At 28.4% G+C, this 18,885-nt stretch overlaps 2 protein-coding genes across 4 annotated transcripts in view; one reads left to right on the top strand and one right to left on the bottom strand.

The window, feature by feature from the left end:
• The window catches only part of Cep135 (Centrosomal protein 135kDa), a 52,273-nt gene extending 49,099 nt beyond the window's left edge, over positions 1–3,174 (top strand). The window contains exons 14-15 of one of the 2 annotated variants that reach the window (XM_075305253.1): positions 2,598–2,783; positions 2,872–3,174. In XM_075305253.1, the coding sequence (XP_075161368.1) occupies positions 2,598–2,783; positions 2,872–3,033 (348 nt within the window). In that variant the 3' untranslated portion in view covers positions 3,034–3,174. The remainder of the gene's footprint in view (positions 1–2,597; positions 2,784–2,871) is intronic. The other variant, XM_075305254.1, reaches the window with a different exon arrangement.
• On the bottom strand, positions 3,164–18,547 carry LOC142234170 (uncharacterized). Of its 2 annotated transcripts, none has more exons than XM_075305251.1 (7): positions 18,451–18,547; positions 16,982–18,393; positions 11,926–12,298; positions 6,290–8,686; positions 4,312–4,768; positions 3,540–3,640; positions 3,164–3,479 (listed from the first exon to the last, which is right to left on the bottom strand). In XM_075305251.1, the coding sequence occupies exons 1-7, from the start codon at positions 18,482–18,484 to the stop codon at positions 3,283–3,285; spliced, it is 4,971 nt and encodes a 1,656-aa protein (XP_075161366.1). In that variant the 5' UTR covers positions 18,485–18,547; the 3' UTR covers positions 3,164–3,282. The 2 variants fall into 2 exon arrangements, with proteins under 2 accessions (XP_075161366.1, XP_075161367.1); XM_075305252.1 differs by having other exon boundaries at positions 16,982–18,378; positions 18,451–18,542.
• Between the last annotated feature and the right edge of the window lie 338 nt (positions 18,548–18,885).

Here is an 18,885-nt window from a genome sequence, read left to right as displayed (position 1 = left end):
TTCTATAGAAAATTTTGTCAAATTTTTATTTCTATAGAAAAATTCACCAAAATTTTGTTTTTATAGAAAAATTTTGTCAAAATTTTACTTCTATAGAAAATTTTGTCAAATTTTTATTTCTATAGAAAATTTTGTCAAAATTTTATTTCTATAGAAAATTTTCTCAATAATTTTATTTCTATAGAAAATTTTGTCCAAATTTTATTTCTATAGAAAATTTTGTCAAAATTTTATTTCTATAGAAAAATTCACCAAAATTTCATTTTTATAGAAAAATTTTGTCAAAATTTTACTTCTATAGAAAATTTTTTCAAATTTTTATTTCTATAGAAAATTTTGTCAAAATTTTATTTCTATAGAAAATTTTCTCCATAATTTTATTTCTATAGAAAATTTTGTCCAAATTTTATTTCTATGGAATTTTTTTTTTTTTTTCAAAATTTTCTATAGACAAATTTTTCAAAATTTCATATGTATAGAGAATTTTGTCACAATTTCATTTCTATTGTAAATTTTATCCAAATTTCATTTTTATAGAAAATTTTGTAAAAATTTTATTTCTATAGAAAATTTTGCCAATTTTGTCACAATTTCATTTCTATAGAAAATTTTGTCAAAATTTTATTTCTATAGAAATTGTTCTCAAAAATTTTATTTCTATAAAAAAATTGTCAAAATTTTATTTCTAGAAAATTTTGTCAAAATTTTATTTCTATAGAAAATTTTCTCAAAATTTTATTTCTATAGAAAATTCACCAACATTTTATTTTTATAGAAAAATTTTGTCAACATTTCATTTCTATAGACATTTTTTCAAAATTTCATTTCTATAGAAAATTTTGTCAAAATTTTATTTCTATAGAAAATTTTGTAAAATTTTTTTTTTTCTATAGAAATTTTTTGCAAAATTTTATTTCAATAGAAAATTTTCGCAAAATTTTATTTCTATAGCAAAATTTTGTCAAAATTTTACTTCTATAGAAAATGTTGTCAAATTTTTATTTCTACAGAAAATTTTGTCTAAATTTTATTTCTATAAAAAATTTTCTCAAAAATGTTATTTCTATAGAAAATTTTGTCAGAATTTTATTTCTATAGAAATTCTAACCAATTTTTGTCAAAATTTTATTTCTATAGAAAATTTTGTCAAACTATAGAAAATTTTCTGAAAATTTTATTTCTATAGAAAATTTTCTGAAAATTTTATTTCTATAGAAAATTTTCTGAAAATATTATTTCTATAGAAAATTTTCTGAAAATTTTATTTCTATAGAAAATTTTCTGAAAATTTTATTTCTATAGAAAATATTGTCAAAATTTTATTTCTATAGAAAAATTCACCAAAATTTTATTTTTATAGAAAAAAATTGTCAAAATTTTATTTCTATAGAAAATTTTGTCAAATTTTTATTTCTATAGAAAATTTTCTCAAAAATGTTATTTCTATAGAATTTTTTTCAAAATTTCATTTCTATAGAAAAGTTTCTCAAAATTTCATTTCTATAGAAAAGTTTCTCAAAATTTTATTTCTATAGGAAATTTTGTCAAAATTTTATTTCAATAGAAAATTTTGTCAAAAATTTATTTCTATAGAATTTTTTTTCAAAATTTAATTTCTATAGAAAATTCACCAAAATTTTATTTTTATAGAAAAATTTTATTTCTATAGAAAATTTTATTGCTATAGAAAATTTTGTTAAAATTTTATTTCTATAGAAAATTTTTGCAAAATTTTATTTCTATAGAAAATTTTTGCAAAATTTTATTTCTATAAAAATTTGTAAGAGGAACATTTTGCCAAACAATTTGCCAAAACATCAAGAATTCTACCACTCTACCAAGCAAAAAACTCTACAATTTTTGGTAGAATTCTACCAATTGTGACAACACAAAGTATTTTCTTTAGCGTTAAATATATCCGACTTTATGGCAAACATATTTATGGTTGGTTATCACCAACAATTTATCTTTGAAAAGAATATATATTTTTTTTTTTGGTTGACAAACTCTGTCTAGCATTCACGAATTTGTAGAATTCTACCAAAAATGGAAAATTTTTTACGGCTTGGTAGATTTGTAGAATTCTTGATGTTTTGGTAGATTTTGCATTTTATTCCCAACTAAACGGTACATCACCAATTTTCTATAGAAATAAAATTTTGAGAAAATTTTCTATAGAAATAAAATTTTGAGAAAATTTTTTATAGAAATAATATTTTGACAAAATTTTCTATAGAAATAAAATATTGAGAAAATTTTCTATAGAAATAAAATTTTGTGGAAATTTTCCGTAGACGAAAAATGTTGAGAAAATTTTCTATAGTAATAAAATTGTGTGGAAATTTTCCGTAGATATAAAATGTTGAGAAAATTTTCTATAGAAATAAAACTTTAACAAAATGTTCTATAGAAATAAAATGTTGACAAAAATTTTCTATAAAAATAAACTTTTGCAAAATATGATGTTTTTGTTTGGTTTTTTTTTTTTTCATAAATTTTTCTTCAAATTTTGGTAGAATATTTTTGGATCGAGTGGCTCGTTTCGAATTAAAGAAAGTTTTTTTTTTTATATAATGGCTGCTACTTTTCTTTTACAGCTGGAAAATGAAAATGAACGTTTGCGTTTGGATATGGATAAAAACGAAAAGGGTAAGCACATTTCAGAGGAGACCTTAGAAGAGCTTTTAGCAAAGACTCGACGTGATTTGGAGGAACAAATCAAAGTTGATAGTAAATTAAGTCAAGAGTTGCTACATCTGAGGAAACAAAACGAAGAGCTATTGGTTAGGACATTATAATGCATATTTGGCCCTTTTTTGAAATAAATAACCAATTGCCATTTTTTCTCTTGTGTTTTTTTTTATACCATAGCACGATTTGGACAATGAACGCCAGAGACGAGAACAAAATGCAACATTGGCCCGAGAATTTCAAGTACAAAATCAAGAGCTGCGACACAATCTAACCGATGATCGTTTTCGTCAGGCTCGTTCCAGGGAACAAAGTCCACGTTTCCCCACCCAAACTTTATAAATAAAAAATATCCAATTGTTTTATTTTTTTTTTTTTTGTATCTGTCCCAATGTAGCTAAGAAAATATTTTTTGTTAAAATAAATATATAAAAATATACATGAAAATATAAAATAAACACGCATATCGGAATTAGTAGAAAATTTTGAACATTTTCGTATAATTTTAAAATAAAATACAAGGACAACAATATAAAATATAAAAAAATTGTGTATAGGAACATATAAAATAAAAACGTATATTTTTTTGTTTTAACTTCGAGATTCATAAATAATTTTGCAAATTCTCGAATAAGTTTTAAACATACATGGACATCCTCTAAAGGAAGGAATTGGGGGATTGTTAAATTGAAAATGGCGAGGTCTATAGTGTCCTCTTGTGATGTAATTATTTGGTATGTAATTTTCTTCGGCTGTATCTCCGATTTCATCTTCTTTTTGTTCGATGCCTTCAATTAAAATATTTGAAATGTTTAATGAATATGTCTTCTGAAAATCATATAACTCACTTATATATTCACTTTCAACAATGTGTTTGCTTGATGGAATTTCATTAAGTAAGTGATCTATGGGCGGGAGATTCAAATCTCTTAAGGATTGATCATGAGATCTGAAAGACAATTGAAACGACAGAAAAAAATCGCCAATTTATTTATTTGATACAATTAATCAAATTAAAAAATAAATAATGAAAATAAAAAATATTTCCAATTAAAAAAATTATTGAAAAATAATTAGTTTCATTGATTGCACTCAAATCAAATTTAAAGAAAACTCCAATTTTAATTGAAACCGCAAAATTCATTATAAAATTACAAGAAAATTGTACTATTTAAGGGAAAAATAATTATAAATAAAAAATAATATAAAAAACAATTGGTAATCTCAATTGAAAAATTAATTGGATTTTTCAATCAAAATCAATTAAATTTTTAATTGAATTGAAAGTGCCAAAAGAAATCAATTAATTATTAATTCTGTGATTGATACTATCATTTTCTTGATTGAAAATATTTCCAATTAAAATTTTGATTGAATTTTCAAAAATATTCTATTAAAAATTTAATCGATTCAACAAATTTTTAATTAAAACAAAAATCAATCACAATAATTAATAATATCAATTAATTTATTATTATTTTTATTTTTTAACTGACACTGGTGATTAGTACTATAATTTCTGTGATTGAATTCAATTAAAACTTAATTTTTGCGTAGGGCTGTAATTCGGGATTTTTAATAAATAATCATATTTTTTTTAATTAATAAAATTGAACTTACCCATATAGGTCATTATTGTTATTATATTCATTAGCAGAGATATACCGTTCATACTGTCCTCTAGATGCTTCCGATTGATATTGGCAATGAATTGTATCTGAACTTAAAGTTGATCTGGGACTGTAATACACACTACTTTCACTTTTAGTGATATAAGGAACATGAAAATCTGATTCCTTTCCAGATTGTATACTGGATAACGATGGTATGATATTAGTTAGTTCCAAGGTAGGGTTATCTTCACCAGGCAATAGAACTATATTCGTTTTGGTTACATCATTTACCCTGCCATCATTAAGTAATACATCTTCTTGGTTATATTCTTTAGTTCTATACTCAGGTATGGCAATTTTCATATCCGGTAGAGTATGAATTGACTTATCATTCGAATCTCTTTTATTTAGGCATTTGTTACTACTAAATTTCCTTGGCATCTCACAGGTTGACTCTTCAAATTCTTATTTTTCCAATATATTAATTTAAAAAAAATTAATTAATATGTTATTTTTACAGAAAATGTTGTCAAAATTGTATAGAAAAAATTTTGTCAAAATTTTATTTCTATAGAAAATATTGTCAACATTTTATTTCTATAGAAAATATTGTCAAAATTTTATTTCTATAGAAAATTTTGTCAAAATTTTATTTCTATAGAAAATTTTGCCAAAATGTTATTTCTATAGAAAATTTTGTCAAAATTTTATTTCTATAGAAAATTTTGTCAAAATTTTATTTCTATAGAAAATTTTGTCAAAATTTTATTTCTATAGAAATTTTTGTCAAAATTTTATTTCTATAGAAAATTTTGTCAAAATTTTATTTCTATAGAAAATTTTGTCAAAATTTTATTTCTATAGAAAATTTTGTCAAAATTTTATTTCTATAGAAAATTATGTCAACATTTTATTTCTATAGAAAATTTTGTCAAAATTTTATTACTATAGAAAATTTTGTCAAAATTTTATTTCTATAGAAAATTTTGTCAACATTTTATTTCTATAGAAAATTTTGTCAACATTTTATTTCTATAGAAAATGTCAAAATATTTCTATAGAAAATGTCAAAATTTTATTTCTAAAGAAAATTTTTGCAAAATTTTATTTTTATAGAAAATTTTTACAAATTTTTATTTCTGTTGTTTTTTCGATTTCAGCTTAAAACCATGGCTTGACTAAACGACAAGTGTAGCTTAACCAACATAGGTAAAGAATGTTTGTCAAATTTATTTGGGCAAAGCCCTATAGACTGCAAGATGTTTGGATGGACGCACGTTTCGGAATTACCACATTCCTCATCAGCATCCTCTACTTGCAGCAAAACTATCAACCAATTATCAGACTAAATTCAGGCAGTTCATTAAACCCAACAATGAACCACACTTGAACCTTCCGAAAAAAGGTTTTGCATGATAGCCGGCTTATGCCGAAATAAATTCGTACAAACATATCTCTTTTCCTATGCCACTGTTTAAAGAACAAAACCAACAATAACAAAAAAACGAATGAAATAAAATTTTGACAAAATTCTCAATAGAAATAAAATTTTGACAAAATTCTCAATAGAAATAAAATTTTGACAAAATTTTCAATAGAAATAAAATTTTGACAAAATTTTCTATAGAAATAGGATTTTGACAAAATTTTCTATAGAAATAAAATTTTGACAAAAATTTTTTATAAAAATAAAATTTTGACAAAATTTTCTATAGAAATAAAATTTTGCAAAAATTTTCTCTAGAAATAAAATTTTGCAAAAATTTTCTATAGAAAAACAATTTTGCAAAAATTTTCAATAGAAATAAAATTTTGCAAAAATGTTCTCCAGAAATAAAATTTTGCAAAAATGTTCTATAGAAATAAAATATTGCAAAAATTTTCTATAAAAATAAAATTTTGGCCAATTTTTTATGGAAATAAAAACTTGTTGGTTGGAATACAGATCAGCTTCGCCCTAAGCACAATTCTAGTTCCATATTTACCTGTTTCCTGTTGAAGTACATCTTTAGAATTGAGTTTCTCATGGACTGTTATTGGCACTTCCTTTAAATTTGTAGAGTATTGATGGTTTCTAAAGAATTCCGCCGCGATTGTATTTTCATTTATAACTGGTTTGGTCTCATGAGGATATTCTTCAGTATAAGAAATGCCCAATATTTCGGTATTGCATTTCTTCTTGGATTCTTGTGTAAGGTCATGTTGATATTTTTCATTATTGGATATAGAAGATGAAACAATGGTCATGAGATCAATGGAAGTTTTTAGAGCAGAATTTAAATGAAGTTTATTTGCAATTTGTAATTTCGGATTATTCGATTCTATAATAACTTGATTTTTCGGATTCTTTTCAATTTCTTGGTCTTGAGTTTCATTCAAATCCTCACCCTTAAGTATGGAATTTGTCAGGGCATTGAATCGTCCAATAGCAGCTTCTTTATTCACTGTTGAGGATTTTGGTTGAGCCAATTCGAGAGAATTTTGAGAATTCATTAAATCGTTATCCTGATTTTTATCTTTGGCTATAATAAAATTCTGATTTTGGGGATTTTCTATAGGTAACTTGAAAGCTGACGGTGAAGTAATAGGGTCGGGTCTCGATGCGAAAGTTGGAGATGGTAATGTTGATGATTTTGACGATTCATTAATGGCTTTTATATCTGAATTTGTTGCGATATATTGGGAATTTTCCTGGGGTAAAATATTTCGCATTTGCTTTATCTCGTTGCTCCAGGTTTTTGGGTGAGTGGTCATTGATGAGGAATTATATAGACATAAATCTCTGAGTACTCCAAAAGATTGTAAAAATTGATTTTTATGAATCTCTTGAGTTCTATTGGCTGAGTTAGATCTCCGTATACGTTTTCCCTTGGTATGAAAATCATTTTTAGACGAATCCTTACGGCCACGAGAATTATGGCTAAACTCTTCGTAGGTTTCAATATTTGGATTGAGGTTTCCAGTGCTCTGTGGATGTTTGGATGGCTTCAAGGTTGTTTCCATAATAGAGTACATTTGATTGATATTACCAGCTTGGAAAAGATCATCATTATTTCCAGGAGTTAAATCCGCATGGGATTTTATCTTACCTCCTAGAGAAGCTTCTGTCCACAATTGTGCTGGTACATATTTGCTGAAATGTGACTCCAGAATACTTCGATGTCTATGATTATCTTTGGTTTCTCGATGAACCGAATCCATTCCATGATATTTATTTACAAATTGTTCGATTACTTCTGGGGGAACATAATTTCTTTGATTCAAAAGATCTTTAAAATATTTTTTATTTTCTATTCGCAAGACATACTCATCAGGAGGCACTGAAGTGCAAGGGGATTTTTGATATTGAGTTTTAGAATCTAGATCCAGAACTAAATCACTTTCCATTTGTGTATCATAATTACAGAAATTCGATTTTATTACTTCATGATCAGCACACGAGTTTGTAACTTCTTCATAACCATGATGTTCACTTATAAACGTTTTAGGAATTTTGGTATAATTATTTTTATTTTTTACCAGCATTGGAGAGAGATTTTTGTGAAGTTCTTTCTGCAAGTATCCAGTTGCTGAAGAAGTAATTGTAGACTCTGCTTCCTGGTCAGTTTTGGATGGATAGATCGAATAATTTTTCTCCTGTAATTCCAACATTTCCTTATTTTCTAATCCATTAGAAGAGATTTCAAAATCTTGTTGCCCATATCCTTGCTTTTCTTCTGCAATTTCTTCACGGTTTACAAATCTATTATCGGAACTATGAGATGTTATGTTATCCTCTAATATTTGATTCTTCATATTCTCTGATTTCGGAAGTAAACTATTAATCATCGGGGCGATTTCTTTTGTATTGGAAAATTCTTCAATTTTTTCTGCCTTTACTCTTTTAGTTTTCAAACCAATAAGTTTAGGTTTTGTTACACAAGATTCAACATCATAAGGATCTTGAGGATAATACTTCTGTTGTGTATCATTAACCCTATGTAAAGAATGTGATATATTATGTTTTTCTAATTTCTTAATGAGAATAGGGAATGTCATCTCTGCTGGATTTTGGAAACCCTGTTGATTCATATTCCCCGGATCTTGTAATAAAGTATCAAACATTCTAGAATTTTTTGTTGTATTTGAGAAATTTTCTGTTCTATTTGAAGAATTTTCCTGGAGCCATCTCAGTTCTTCTCTGTTGCTTTTAATTTTTGCTTCCCCAGAATCAATAACAGTTTTAGATGAATTGGCATCTTGGGAATAGTATTTTTGGTTTCTTTCTAATATTCCATTATTGGTTGAAATTTTACAGAGATTTTTCACAATTTCTTTATCATGGTCTAACGATCTGTAATGATGTTCTAATACTTCAAAAGGAATATAACATTCCTTTTTTCCTTTAAAGAAAAAATAATTATAAATAAATAAACAAAATAATATAATAAATAATTGATAATCTAAAAAAAAATAATTGAATTTAGAAAATTAATTGAAAGTGCCGTAAGAAATAAATTAATTTTTTAATTACACACAAAAAAAAAATTTTTTGATTCAATCACGAAATTAACTCGATGCCCTCATTCGAGAGTACGCTAAGTCGACTTAGCATGTTTTGATGAAGTTCGGTGTTTTATGTTCGGATTGATGTGAATTACATCCTATCAAAAGTTCGAATTTATTGGACACTTCTATCAAAAGTTATGGTTAATATTGTACTTATCCTGTGACTAAAGTTTTAAAAAAAATTCCAATCCAAAAAGGGCAAAAAGCTTTGCTCGGTCTAAAGTGGTCTAAGTCATTTTTAGTCATGTTCTATTATCACAATTTTGAGTTCGTACATACTAAAAAAATCTATAATAAATACGATTTTAAGACCGAAAAAAGGGAATTTCTATCTTATACGGTTTTTGAGAAATTCCAAAAAAAAACTTTGAACTTGTTTCCTGGAATGGAGACATGATAGGTTAGGTTAAAGTGGCATCCCGATTAAGTTTCAGGCTCTTATAGACTATTCAGTCCATTGTGATACCACATTAACTAAAAGTACCTATAACATATGGGCTGTTGGCATTAATATATACTCAGACAGTCAACCTGCAATAAAAATCCTTGGATTCTGTGTTCCTTAAATCAAAAACGGCCATCAACTGCCGCAAATCTCTCAACGAGATGGCTGAGCAGTACAATATTCACATAATATGGGTGCCTGGTAATATTACCATACCGGGGAGCTGCGAAGCAGATGAGTTAACAAGGCTAGGAAGTACCTTACATATTCCAGGGGAACTAGAATCTGTTGGTATGCCTCTGGCTACCAGCAAGCTCTTACTGCTTGAGAAAGCTGTTAGGTTAAGTTAGGTTAGGTTAGGCAGCCCGATGTATCAGGCTCACTTAGACTATTCAGCCCATTGTGATACCACATTGGTGAACTTCTCTCTTATCACTGAGTGCTGCCCGATTCCATGTTAAGCTCAATGACAAGGGACCTCCTTTTTATAGCCGAGTCCGAACTGCGTCCCACATTGCAGTGAAACCACTTAGAGAAGCTTTGAAACCCTCAGAAATGTCACCAGCATTACTGAGGTGGGATAATCCACCGCTGAAAAACTTTTTGGTATTCGGTCGAAGCAGGAATCGAACCCACGACCTTGTGTATGCAAGGCGGGCATGCTAACCATTGCACCACGGTGGCTCCCGTGAAGGCTGTTATTATGGCAAATTTTCGATGGGAGAATTGCAAGGGTTGTAACGACACCAAGCAGATATGGTCCCATTTAAACTTAAACCGCATACTAGATACGCTAGTGTTCTGCAGACGTCAGATTTCACTACTGATATCTGCTATAATGGGTCGCTGCCTGATAGGCGATCTTTTGTGAAGCAACTTTTGTTATTGTGAAAAAAATGGAAAAAAAAGGAATTTCGTGTTTTGATAAATACTGTTTTCTGAAGGGAAAAAATACGGTGGAAGCAAAAACTTGGCTTAATAATGAGTTTCCGGACTCTGTCCCAGGGAAATCAACAATACTTGATTGGTATGCAAAATTCAAGAGTGTTGAAATGAACACGGAGGACGGTGAACGCAGTGGACGCCCGAAAAAGGTGGTTACCGACGAAAACATCAAAAAAATCCACAAAATGATTTTGAATGACCGTAAAATGAAGTTGATCGAGATATCAGAGGCCTTAAAGATATCAAAGGATCGTGTTGGTCATATCATTCATCAATATTTGGATATGCGGAAGCTCTGTGCAAAATGGGTGACGCGCGAGCTCACATTTGACCAAAAACAACAACGTGTTGATGATTCTGAGCGGTGTTTGCAGCTGTTAACTCGTAATACACCCGAGTTTTTCCGTCGATATGTGACAATGGATGAGACATGGCTCCATCACTACACTCCTGAGTCCAATCGACAGTCGGCTGAGTGGACAGCGACTGGTGAACCGTCTCCGAAGCGTGGAAAGACTCAAAAGTCCGCTGGCAAAGTAATGACCTCTGTTTTTTGGGATGCGCATGGAATAATTTTTATCAATTATCTTGAGAAGGGAAAAACCATCAACAGTGACTATTATATCATTAAATCACGGCAAAACGGCCCCATATGAAGAAGAAAAAAGTGTTGTTCCACCATGACAACGCACCGTGCCACAAGTCATTGAGAACGATGGCAAAAATTCATGAATTTGGCCTCAAATTGCTTCCCCACCCACCGTATTCTCCAGGTCTGGCCCCCAGCGACTTTTTCTTGTTCTCAGACCTCAAAAGGATGCTCGCAGGGAAAAAATTTGGCTGCAATGAAGAGGTGATCACCGAAACTGAGGCCTATTTTGAGGCAAAAACGAAGGAGTACTACCAAAATGGTATCAAAAAATTCGAAGGTCGTTATAATCGTTGTATCGCTCTTGAAGGGAACTATGTTGAATAATAAAAACGAATTTTGACAAAAAATGAGTTTTTCTTTGTTAGACCGGGGACTTATCAGGCAACCTGTTAAGGCGTAAGCGAATTTTAGGGGCATATAGCTTAAGATTACTGGTGGACCTGTAATCTCAAGCAGTCTGCTAATGTTTTTTGGAACAATCTGGTTGGTTCAACAAAAGAAAATATTGGAGAAGGTTCAGGTTATTGGAACATTACTTCTCAGCCAATTCGCCACCTCTCTTATTGCTAATATTTCAGCTTGAAAAACACTACAGTGAGTAGGTAATCTAATCGCTATTTGAAGTTCCAGGTCTTTAGAATATACTCCGAAACCCACTTGTCCATTCAATTTGTTGCCATCAGTATAGAAATATATATAACGTTTATTCCCAGGGGTCTGTGTGCACCACGCCTCACTGTTGGGAATTTTTGTCTCAAATTTCTTGTCGAAAAGTGGTTTCGCTAGAGTGTAATCCACTGCGTTTGGCACATCTGGCATTATTTTGAGGACCGAACTGTGACCGTACCGGACTACAACACCATATGTCATTATAGGTATAACCACCGCCATGTATAACTAATGCATAATTTTCGGTTTTAATCCCCACTTTTTTCCTATTGCCTTTTCTCACGAGTACAAATTCAATTCAATATTAAGCTTAAAGTTCAGCTTCGCATCCAAAATAACCATAAGGTATTTTGCACACTCACCATAGGGAAATTCTGGCGAAATTTTGTTTTTCGCCAATACCTCGTGATGAGTATCTTGACCATCCTTGTTCCATGTAGAAGACATTTCTTTTATACCAGGTATCGTCAATAATCCTTGAGAATTGATTCCTGATTGGTCCGCAAAAGAATACAACTTTTTCACCTTATCGATTCCGGACTTTAGAAATACATTTGTAGATGTTTGATGCCATGATTTTGAAAAATATGTAGTATGTTGTGGAGCTTCTTGAGGCACGTTAGTCCTATTGTAAGTTTCATTGACATTTTGTTGGCAATCTTCTTCGAGTGGACATCCTCCTAGGTCCTCGTTGCATCCATCCTTATTAGGATGTTGCATACTATTACCATTTCCCTTAAATAAATATGCCAAATTATAAGAATTTTAATATTTTTAAAGTTATTGTATTAATGGAAAATTTTCTAAAAATTTTATTTCTATAAAAAATTTTCACAAATTTTTTCTATAGAAAATTTTGTCAAAATTGTTTATTCTATAGAAAATTTTTTCAAAATTTTTTATTCTATAGAAAATTTTTGCAAAATTGTATTTCTATAGAAAATTTTTGCAAAATTTTATTTCTATAGAAAATTTTTGCAAAATTTTATTTCACTTCTATAGATTTTTTCAAAATTTTCTATAGAAATAAAGTTTTGACAAAAATAAACAAGTATATACGGCCGTAAGTTCGGCCAGGCCGAAGCTTATGTACCCTCCACCATGGATTGCGTAGAAACTTCTACTGAAGCCGATGGCAAGGTATCTTACGTGGTATATATTAAACTAAAAAAGGCCGATTAAATACGTATATAATTAAGTTTAAAGTTTCTATAGAAATAAAATTTTAACAACATTTTCTATAGAAGTAAAATTTTGACAAAATTTTCTATAGAAATAAAATTTGGAAAAAAATTTCTATAGAAATAAAATTTTGACAAAATTTTCTATAGAAATAAAATTTGGAAAAAAATTTCTATAGAAATAAAATTTTCTATAGAAATAAAATTTTTACAAATTTTTCTATAGAAATAAAATTTTGACAAAATTTTCTATAGAAATAACATTTTGACAATGTTTTCTATAAAAATAAAATTTTGGTAGATTATTTTTGTCTCGAGTGGCAACCATGATTATGAACCGATATGGACCAATTTTTGTGTGATTGGGGATCGGCTATATATAACTACAGACCGATATGGACCAATTTTGGCATGGTTATTAGGGGCCTTATACTAACACCACGTTGCAAATTTCAACCGGATCGGATGAATTTTGCTCCTCCAAGAGGCTCCAGAGATCAAATCTGGGGAACGTTTTATATGGGGGCTATATATCATTATGGACCGATATGGACCAATTCGTGCGTGTTTGTTAGAGACAACATTCTAACACCATGTTCCAAATTTCAACCGGATCGGATGAATTTTGCTCCTCCATGAGGCTCCGGAGGACAAATCTGGGGATCGATTTATATGGGGGCTATATATAATTATGGACCGATATGGACCAATTCTTGCATGATTGTTAGAGACCATATACTAACACCACGTACCAAATTTCAACCGGATCGGATGAATTTTGCTCCTCTAAGAGGCTCCGGAGGTCAAATCTGGGGATCGGTTTATATGGGGGCTATATATAATTATGGACCAATTTTTGCATGGTTGTTAGAGACCATATACTAACACCATGTATAAAATTTCAGCCTGATCGGATGAAATTTGCTTCTTTCAGAGCAATCGCAAGCCAAATTTGGGGGTCCGTTTATATTGGGGCTATACGTAAAAGTGGACCGATATAGACCAAATTTTGCATTGTTTTTAGAGACCATATACTAACACAATGTACCAAATTTCAGCCGGATCGGACCGGAGCAATCGCAAGCCAAATTTGGGGGTCCGTTTATATGGGGGCTATACGTAAACGTGGACCGATATGGACCAATTTTTGCATGGTTGTTAGAGACCATATATTAACACCATGTACCACATTTCAGCCGGATCGGATGAAATTTGCTTCTTTTAGAGCAATCACAAGCCAAATTTGGGGGTCCGTTTATATGGGGGCTTTACGTAAAAGTGGACCGATATGGCCCATTTGCAATACCATCCGACCTACATCAATAACAACTACTTGTGCCAAATTTCAAGTCGATAGCTTGTTTCGTTCGGAAGTTAGCGTGATTTCAACAGACGGACGGACGGACGGACATGCTCAGATCGACTCAGAATTTCACCACGACCCAGAATATATATACTTTATGGGGTCTTAGAGCAATATTTCGATGTGTTACAAACGGAATGACAAAGTTAATATACCCCCAACCTATGGTGGAGGATATAAAAAAAAATATTCTATAGAGAATTTTTGCAAAATTTCTATAGAAAATTTTGTAAAAATTATAGTTTTACAGAAAAATTTACCAAAATTTTATTTCTATAGAAAATTTTGTCAAAATTTTATTTCTATAGACAATTTTTGTTCTATAAAAAATTTTGTAAAAATTTTCTACCAAAATAAAATTTTGCAAAAATTTTCTATAGAATAAAAAATTTTGGCAAAAATGTTTATAGAAAAAAAATTTTGTAAAAATTTTACTTCTATACAAAATTTTATCTCTATAGAAAAAAATTGCCAAAATTTTATTTCTATAGAAAATTTTGTCAAAATTTTATTTCTGTAGAAAATGTTGTCAAAATTTTATTTCTTAAGAAAATTTTCCCAAAATTTTATTTATATGGAAAATTTTGTCAAAATTTTATTTCTTAAGAAAATTTTCCCAAAATTTTATTTCTAAAGAAAAAATTGTCAAAATTTTATTTCTATAGAAAATTTTGTCAAAATTTTATTTCTATAAAAAAAATTTTGTCAAAAATTTATTTCTATAGAAAATTTTATTTCTATAGAAATTTTTGCAAAATTTTATTTCACTTCTATAGATTTTTTTCAAAATTTTATTTCACTTCTATAGTTTTTTTTTTTCAAAATTTTCTATAGAAATAAAGTTTTGACAAAAATAAAAAAAAAATATTCTATAGAGAATTTTTGCCAATTTTTTTTTATATAGAAAATGTTGTCAAAATTATAGTTTTACAGAAAAATGTACCAAAATTTTATTTCTATAGAAAATTTTGTCAAAATTTTATTTCTATAGAAAATTTTTGTTCTATAAAAAATTTTGCAAAAATTTTCTACCAAAATAAAATTTTGCAAAAATTTTCTATAGAATAAAAAATTTTGACAAAAATGTTTATAGAAAAAAAATGTTGTCAAAATTTTACTTCTATACAAAATTTTGTCAAAATTTTATTTCTGTAGAAAATTTTGTCAAAATTTTATTTCTTAAGAAAATTTTCCCAAAATTTTATTTATATGGAAAATTTTGTCAAAATTTTATTTTTTAAGAAAATTTTCCCAAAATTTTATTTCTATCGAAATTTTTTTCAAACTTTTATTTCTATAGAAAATTTTTGCAAAATTTTATTTGTATAGAAAATTTTGTCAAAATTTTATTTGTATAGAAAATTTTGTCAAAATTTTATTTCTATAGAAAATTTTGTCAAAATTTTATTTCTATAGAAAATTTTGTCAACATTTTATTTCTATAGAAAATTTTTGTTCTATAATTTTTTTTTCAAAATTTTATTTCTATAGTAATTTTACCAAAAGTTTACTTCTATGGACAATTTTGCCAAAAAAAAACTTTAGTCTAAATTTTATTTCTATAGAAAATTTTGTCAAAATTTTATTTCTATAGTAATTTTACCAAAATTTGATTTCTATGGACAATTTTGCAAAGAAAAAAACTAGTCAAAATTTTATTTCTAAAGAAAATTTTTGCAAAATTTTATTTTTATAGAAAATTTTTACAAAATTTTATTTCTGTTGTTTTTTCGATTTCAGCTTAAAACCATGCATTGACTAAACTACAAGTGTGGCTTAACCAACAGAGGAAAAGAATGTTTGTCAAATTTATTTGGGCAAAGTCCTATAGACTGCAAGATGGTTGGATGGACGCACGTTTCGGAATTGCCACATTCCTCATCAGCATCCTCTACTTGCAGCAAAACTATCAACCAATTATCAGAATAAATACAGGTAGTTCACTAAACCCAAAAGTAAACCACACTTGAACCTTCCGAAAAAGGTTTTACATGATAGCAGGCTTGTGCCGAAATAAATTCGTACAAACATATCTCTTTTCCTTTGCCACCGTCAAATCATCGATTTGAGTGCAGTTGGTTGGGTTTATTTTGAGCGTGCTTCCTCTTTTTTTCCTTTAGTTTTGTTTTGTTATTGTTGGTTTATTTCTTTTAATCATTGTTGTTGTTTTTTCGATTTCAGCTATAGAAAAAATTGCCAAAATTTTATTTATGTAGAAAATTTTGTCAAAATTTTTTTCTATAGAAAATTTTGTCAAAATTTTATTTCTATAGAAAATTTTCCCAAAATTTTATTTCTATTGAAAATTTTTTCAACATTTTATTTCTATAGAAAATTTTATTTTTATAGAAAATTTTGTCAAAATTTTATTTTTATAGAAAATTTTGTCAACATTTTATTTTTATAGAAAATTTTGTCAAAATTTTATTTTTATAGAAAATTTTGTCAACATTTTATTTTTATAGAAGATTTTGTCAACATTTTATTTTTATAGAAAATGTTGTCAAAATTTTATTTCTATAGAAAATTTTGTCAAAATTTTATTTCTAAAGAAAATTTTTGCAAAATTTTATTTCTAAAGAAATTTTTTGCAAAATTTTATTTCTATAGAAAATTTTTTGAAAATGTTAATTCTATAGAAAATTTTTTCAAAATTTTATTTCTATAGAAAATTTTTTCAAAATTTTATTTCTATAGAAAATTTTTGCAAAATTTTTTTTCGATAGAAAATTTTTTCAAAATTTTATTTCTATAGAAAATTTGTGAAAAATGTTATTTCTATAGAAAATTTTTGCAAATTGTTATTTCTATAGAAAATTTTGTTAAAATTTTATTTCTAATCCAACCCGCTATGTCTCTCAGTGTAGTTCTTACCTCTATACACTTATCTTCTGCATATTCTGTGAAAGTCTCTCGATTCTTTGATGTATGATCTGATCTACATTTTTCCTTTAAACTGTCCATTTCATATTGTCTTACATATTCTTGATAATTTTGCTCCTTGGTACTAACTTCACTTGGTTTCTCTACATTGGGGTATATTCTCATATCTTTATTCTTGGAATTAGGTTTTATTGGTTTATATTCTTGAATTTTCATAGTTTTTAGAACTCGCAATACTTCCAATGAATATTGGGGCTCTGATGAATAATAACCGGGTTTCAGGTTTTGGATCTTATGCATATCTGTTAGGAGTGACGAAGACCGACTCCTTAAGCTATTATGGTGCAAATCTGGAGCTTCAACAATACCAAGATGTTTTGTTGATGTTGATTTCCCACAAGTATTCCAATTAGGACCAGAGTCCTGAGAAGCGATATTTTCTCTATGAATATCATCCTCTTTTTTTGGGTGATTATCTTTTGATTTTATGTAACTATTTACGATCTCTGCTCTATACGATTCATTACGATTTTCATTTTGTTTTTGTTTTTTCCCATGAAAATTGAGATTTTCTACACAATTTGGATTTCCAAGAGTTGACTTCAAGTGAGATGGTGATTTTAGTGGTGATCTCGGAGATTTTGGGGTATAAAAGTAATTGGTATTTAAATCGGTAATCTTGCGCCGATGACGATAGCTTGATGAGTCTTCATTTGTGGTAGAATAAGTGATGATGCCGTTGGGTAATTCTGGAGATTTTCCTAATATTCTGTTTCGCGAATTATGATCACCCACGGCTCCAGAATCTAACATTTGGGATGTAATTTTTCTGGTTTGAAATTTTGATTCCACATCCCTATCGTTGCTATACCTGTTTGAATATTTTTTTACCTGGACTTCGTCGGGGTTATTAACTTTTGTCTGGCGGTTAATTGGATTTTTAATTTGTTTGTCCATTCTTTCAGCCCAAGTTGTAGATGACGATATTTGATTGCCATCATGTAACTGATTCCTTTTTAAAGCACTATGCTGACGTCTTAGTTTGTTGATTTCATGGCTGAAGGCTCGCTTCAAATGACGAATATGAGAAGAAGTATTAGGGTCTTTGCAAATTCCATTCCTAGCATTGGATTGGATTTTGCCCTTCTCATAGTTTCTATGTTCATTACAAATATTCTGGTGATAAGCTGAGGCTGATTTTCGGGCTTTAGAATTTATTTGATCCTTGTTGAATTGTGTTGAGACATCCTTTCGCTTAGAATTTTCAACCTTTTCATTATTCACAATTACTGGATACATTTCTTTGGTAATACTTCGTCTTTTTCTTATCGCATTATTGGCATTGCGCTCTATCGTCTCTTCCCGTCTTTCATAAACGACGTTTTTCCCTATAACAGAAAAATCTATTCATAATTATGTATAAAAAATCAAATGATTATTTTATTTTAAAAATATCTTACCCGCGTAATTGAAATCGTTAAACAAATGACCCATGTAAATATCGTTTTCCTTTGTAATGTGAAAAATTTGATAGTTTTTAATAATTTTCCCAAATGACAATCTTTTCTTTTGAAGTTACGGTAAAAAAAGAAAGGTAACCTTAGGTGTCAAACGACTCTGAGAAGCTCAGAAATGTCACCAACATTATTTTGACAAAAATTTCTATAGGAATAAAATTTTGCAAAAATTGTCTATAGAAATAAAATTTTGACAAAATTTTCTATAGAAATAAAATTTTGACAAAATTTTCTATAGAAATAAAATTTTGCAAAAATTTTTATAGAAATAAAATTTTGACAAAATTTTCTATAGAAATAAAATTTTGACAAAACTTTTCTATAGAAATAAAATTTTGACAAAACTTTTCTATAGAAATAAATTTTTGCAAAAATTTT

This window comes from Haematobia irritans, chromosome 4 (assembly GCF_050003625.1).
Source record: "Haematobia irritans isolate KBUSLIRL chromosome 4, ASM5000362v1, whole genome shotgun sequence".
Classification (NCBI taxonomy): Eukaryota; Metazoa; Arthropoda; class Insecta; order Diptera; family Muscidae; genus Haematobia; species Haematobia irritans.
This window is presented reverse-complemented; position numbering and strand designations above follow the sequence as displayed.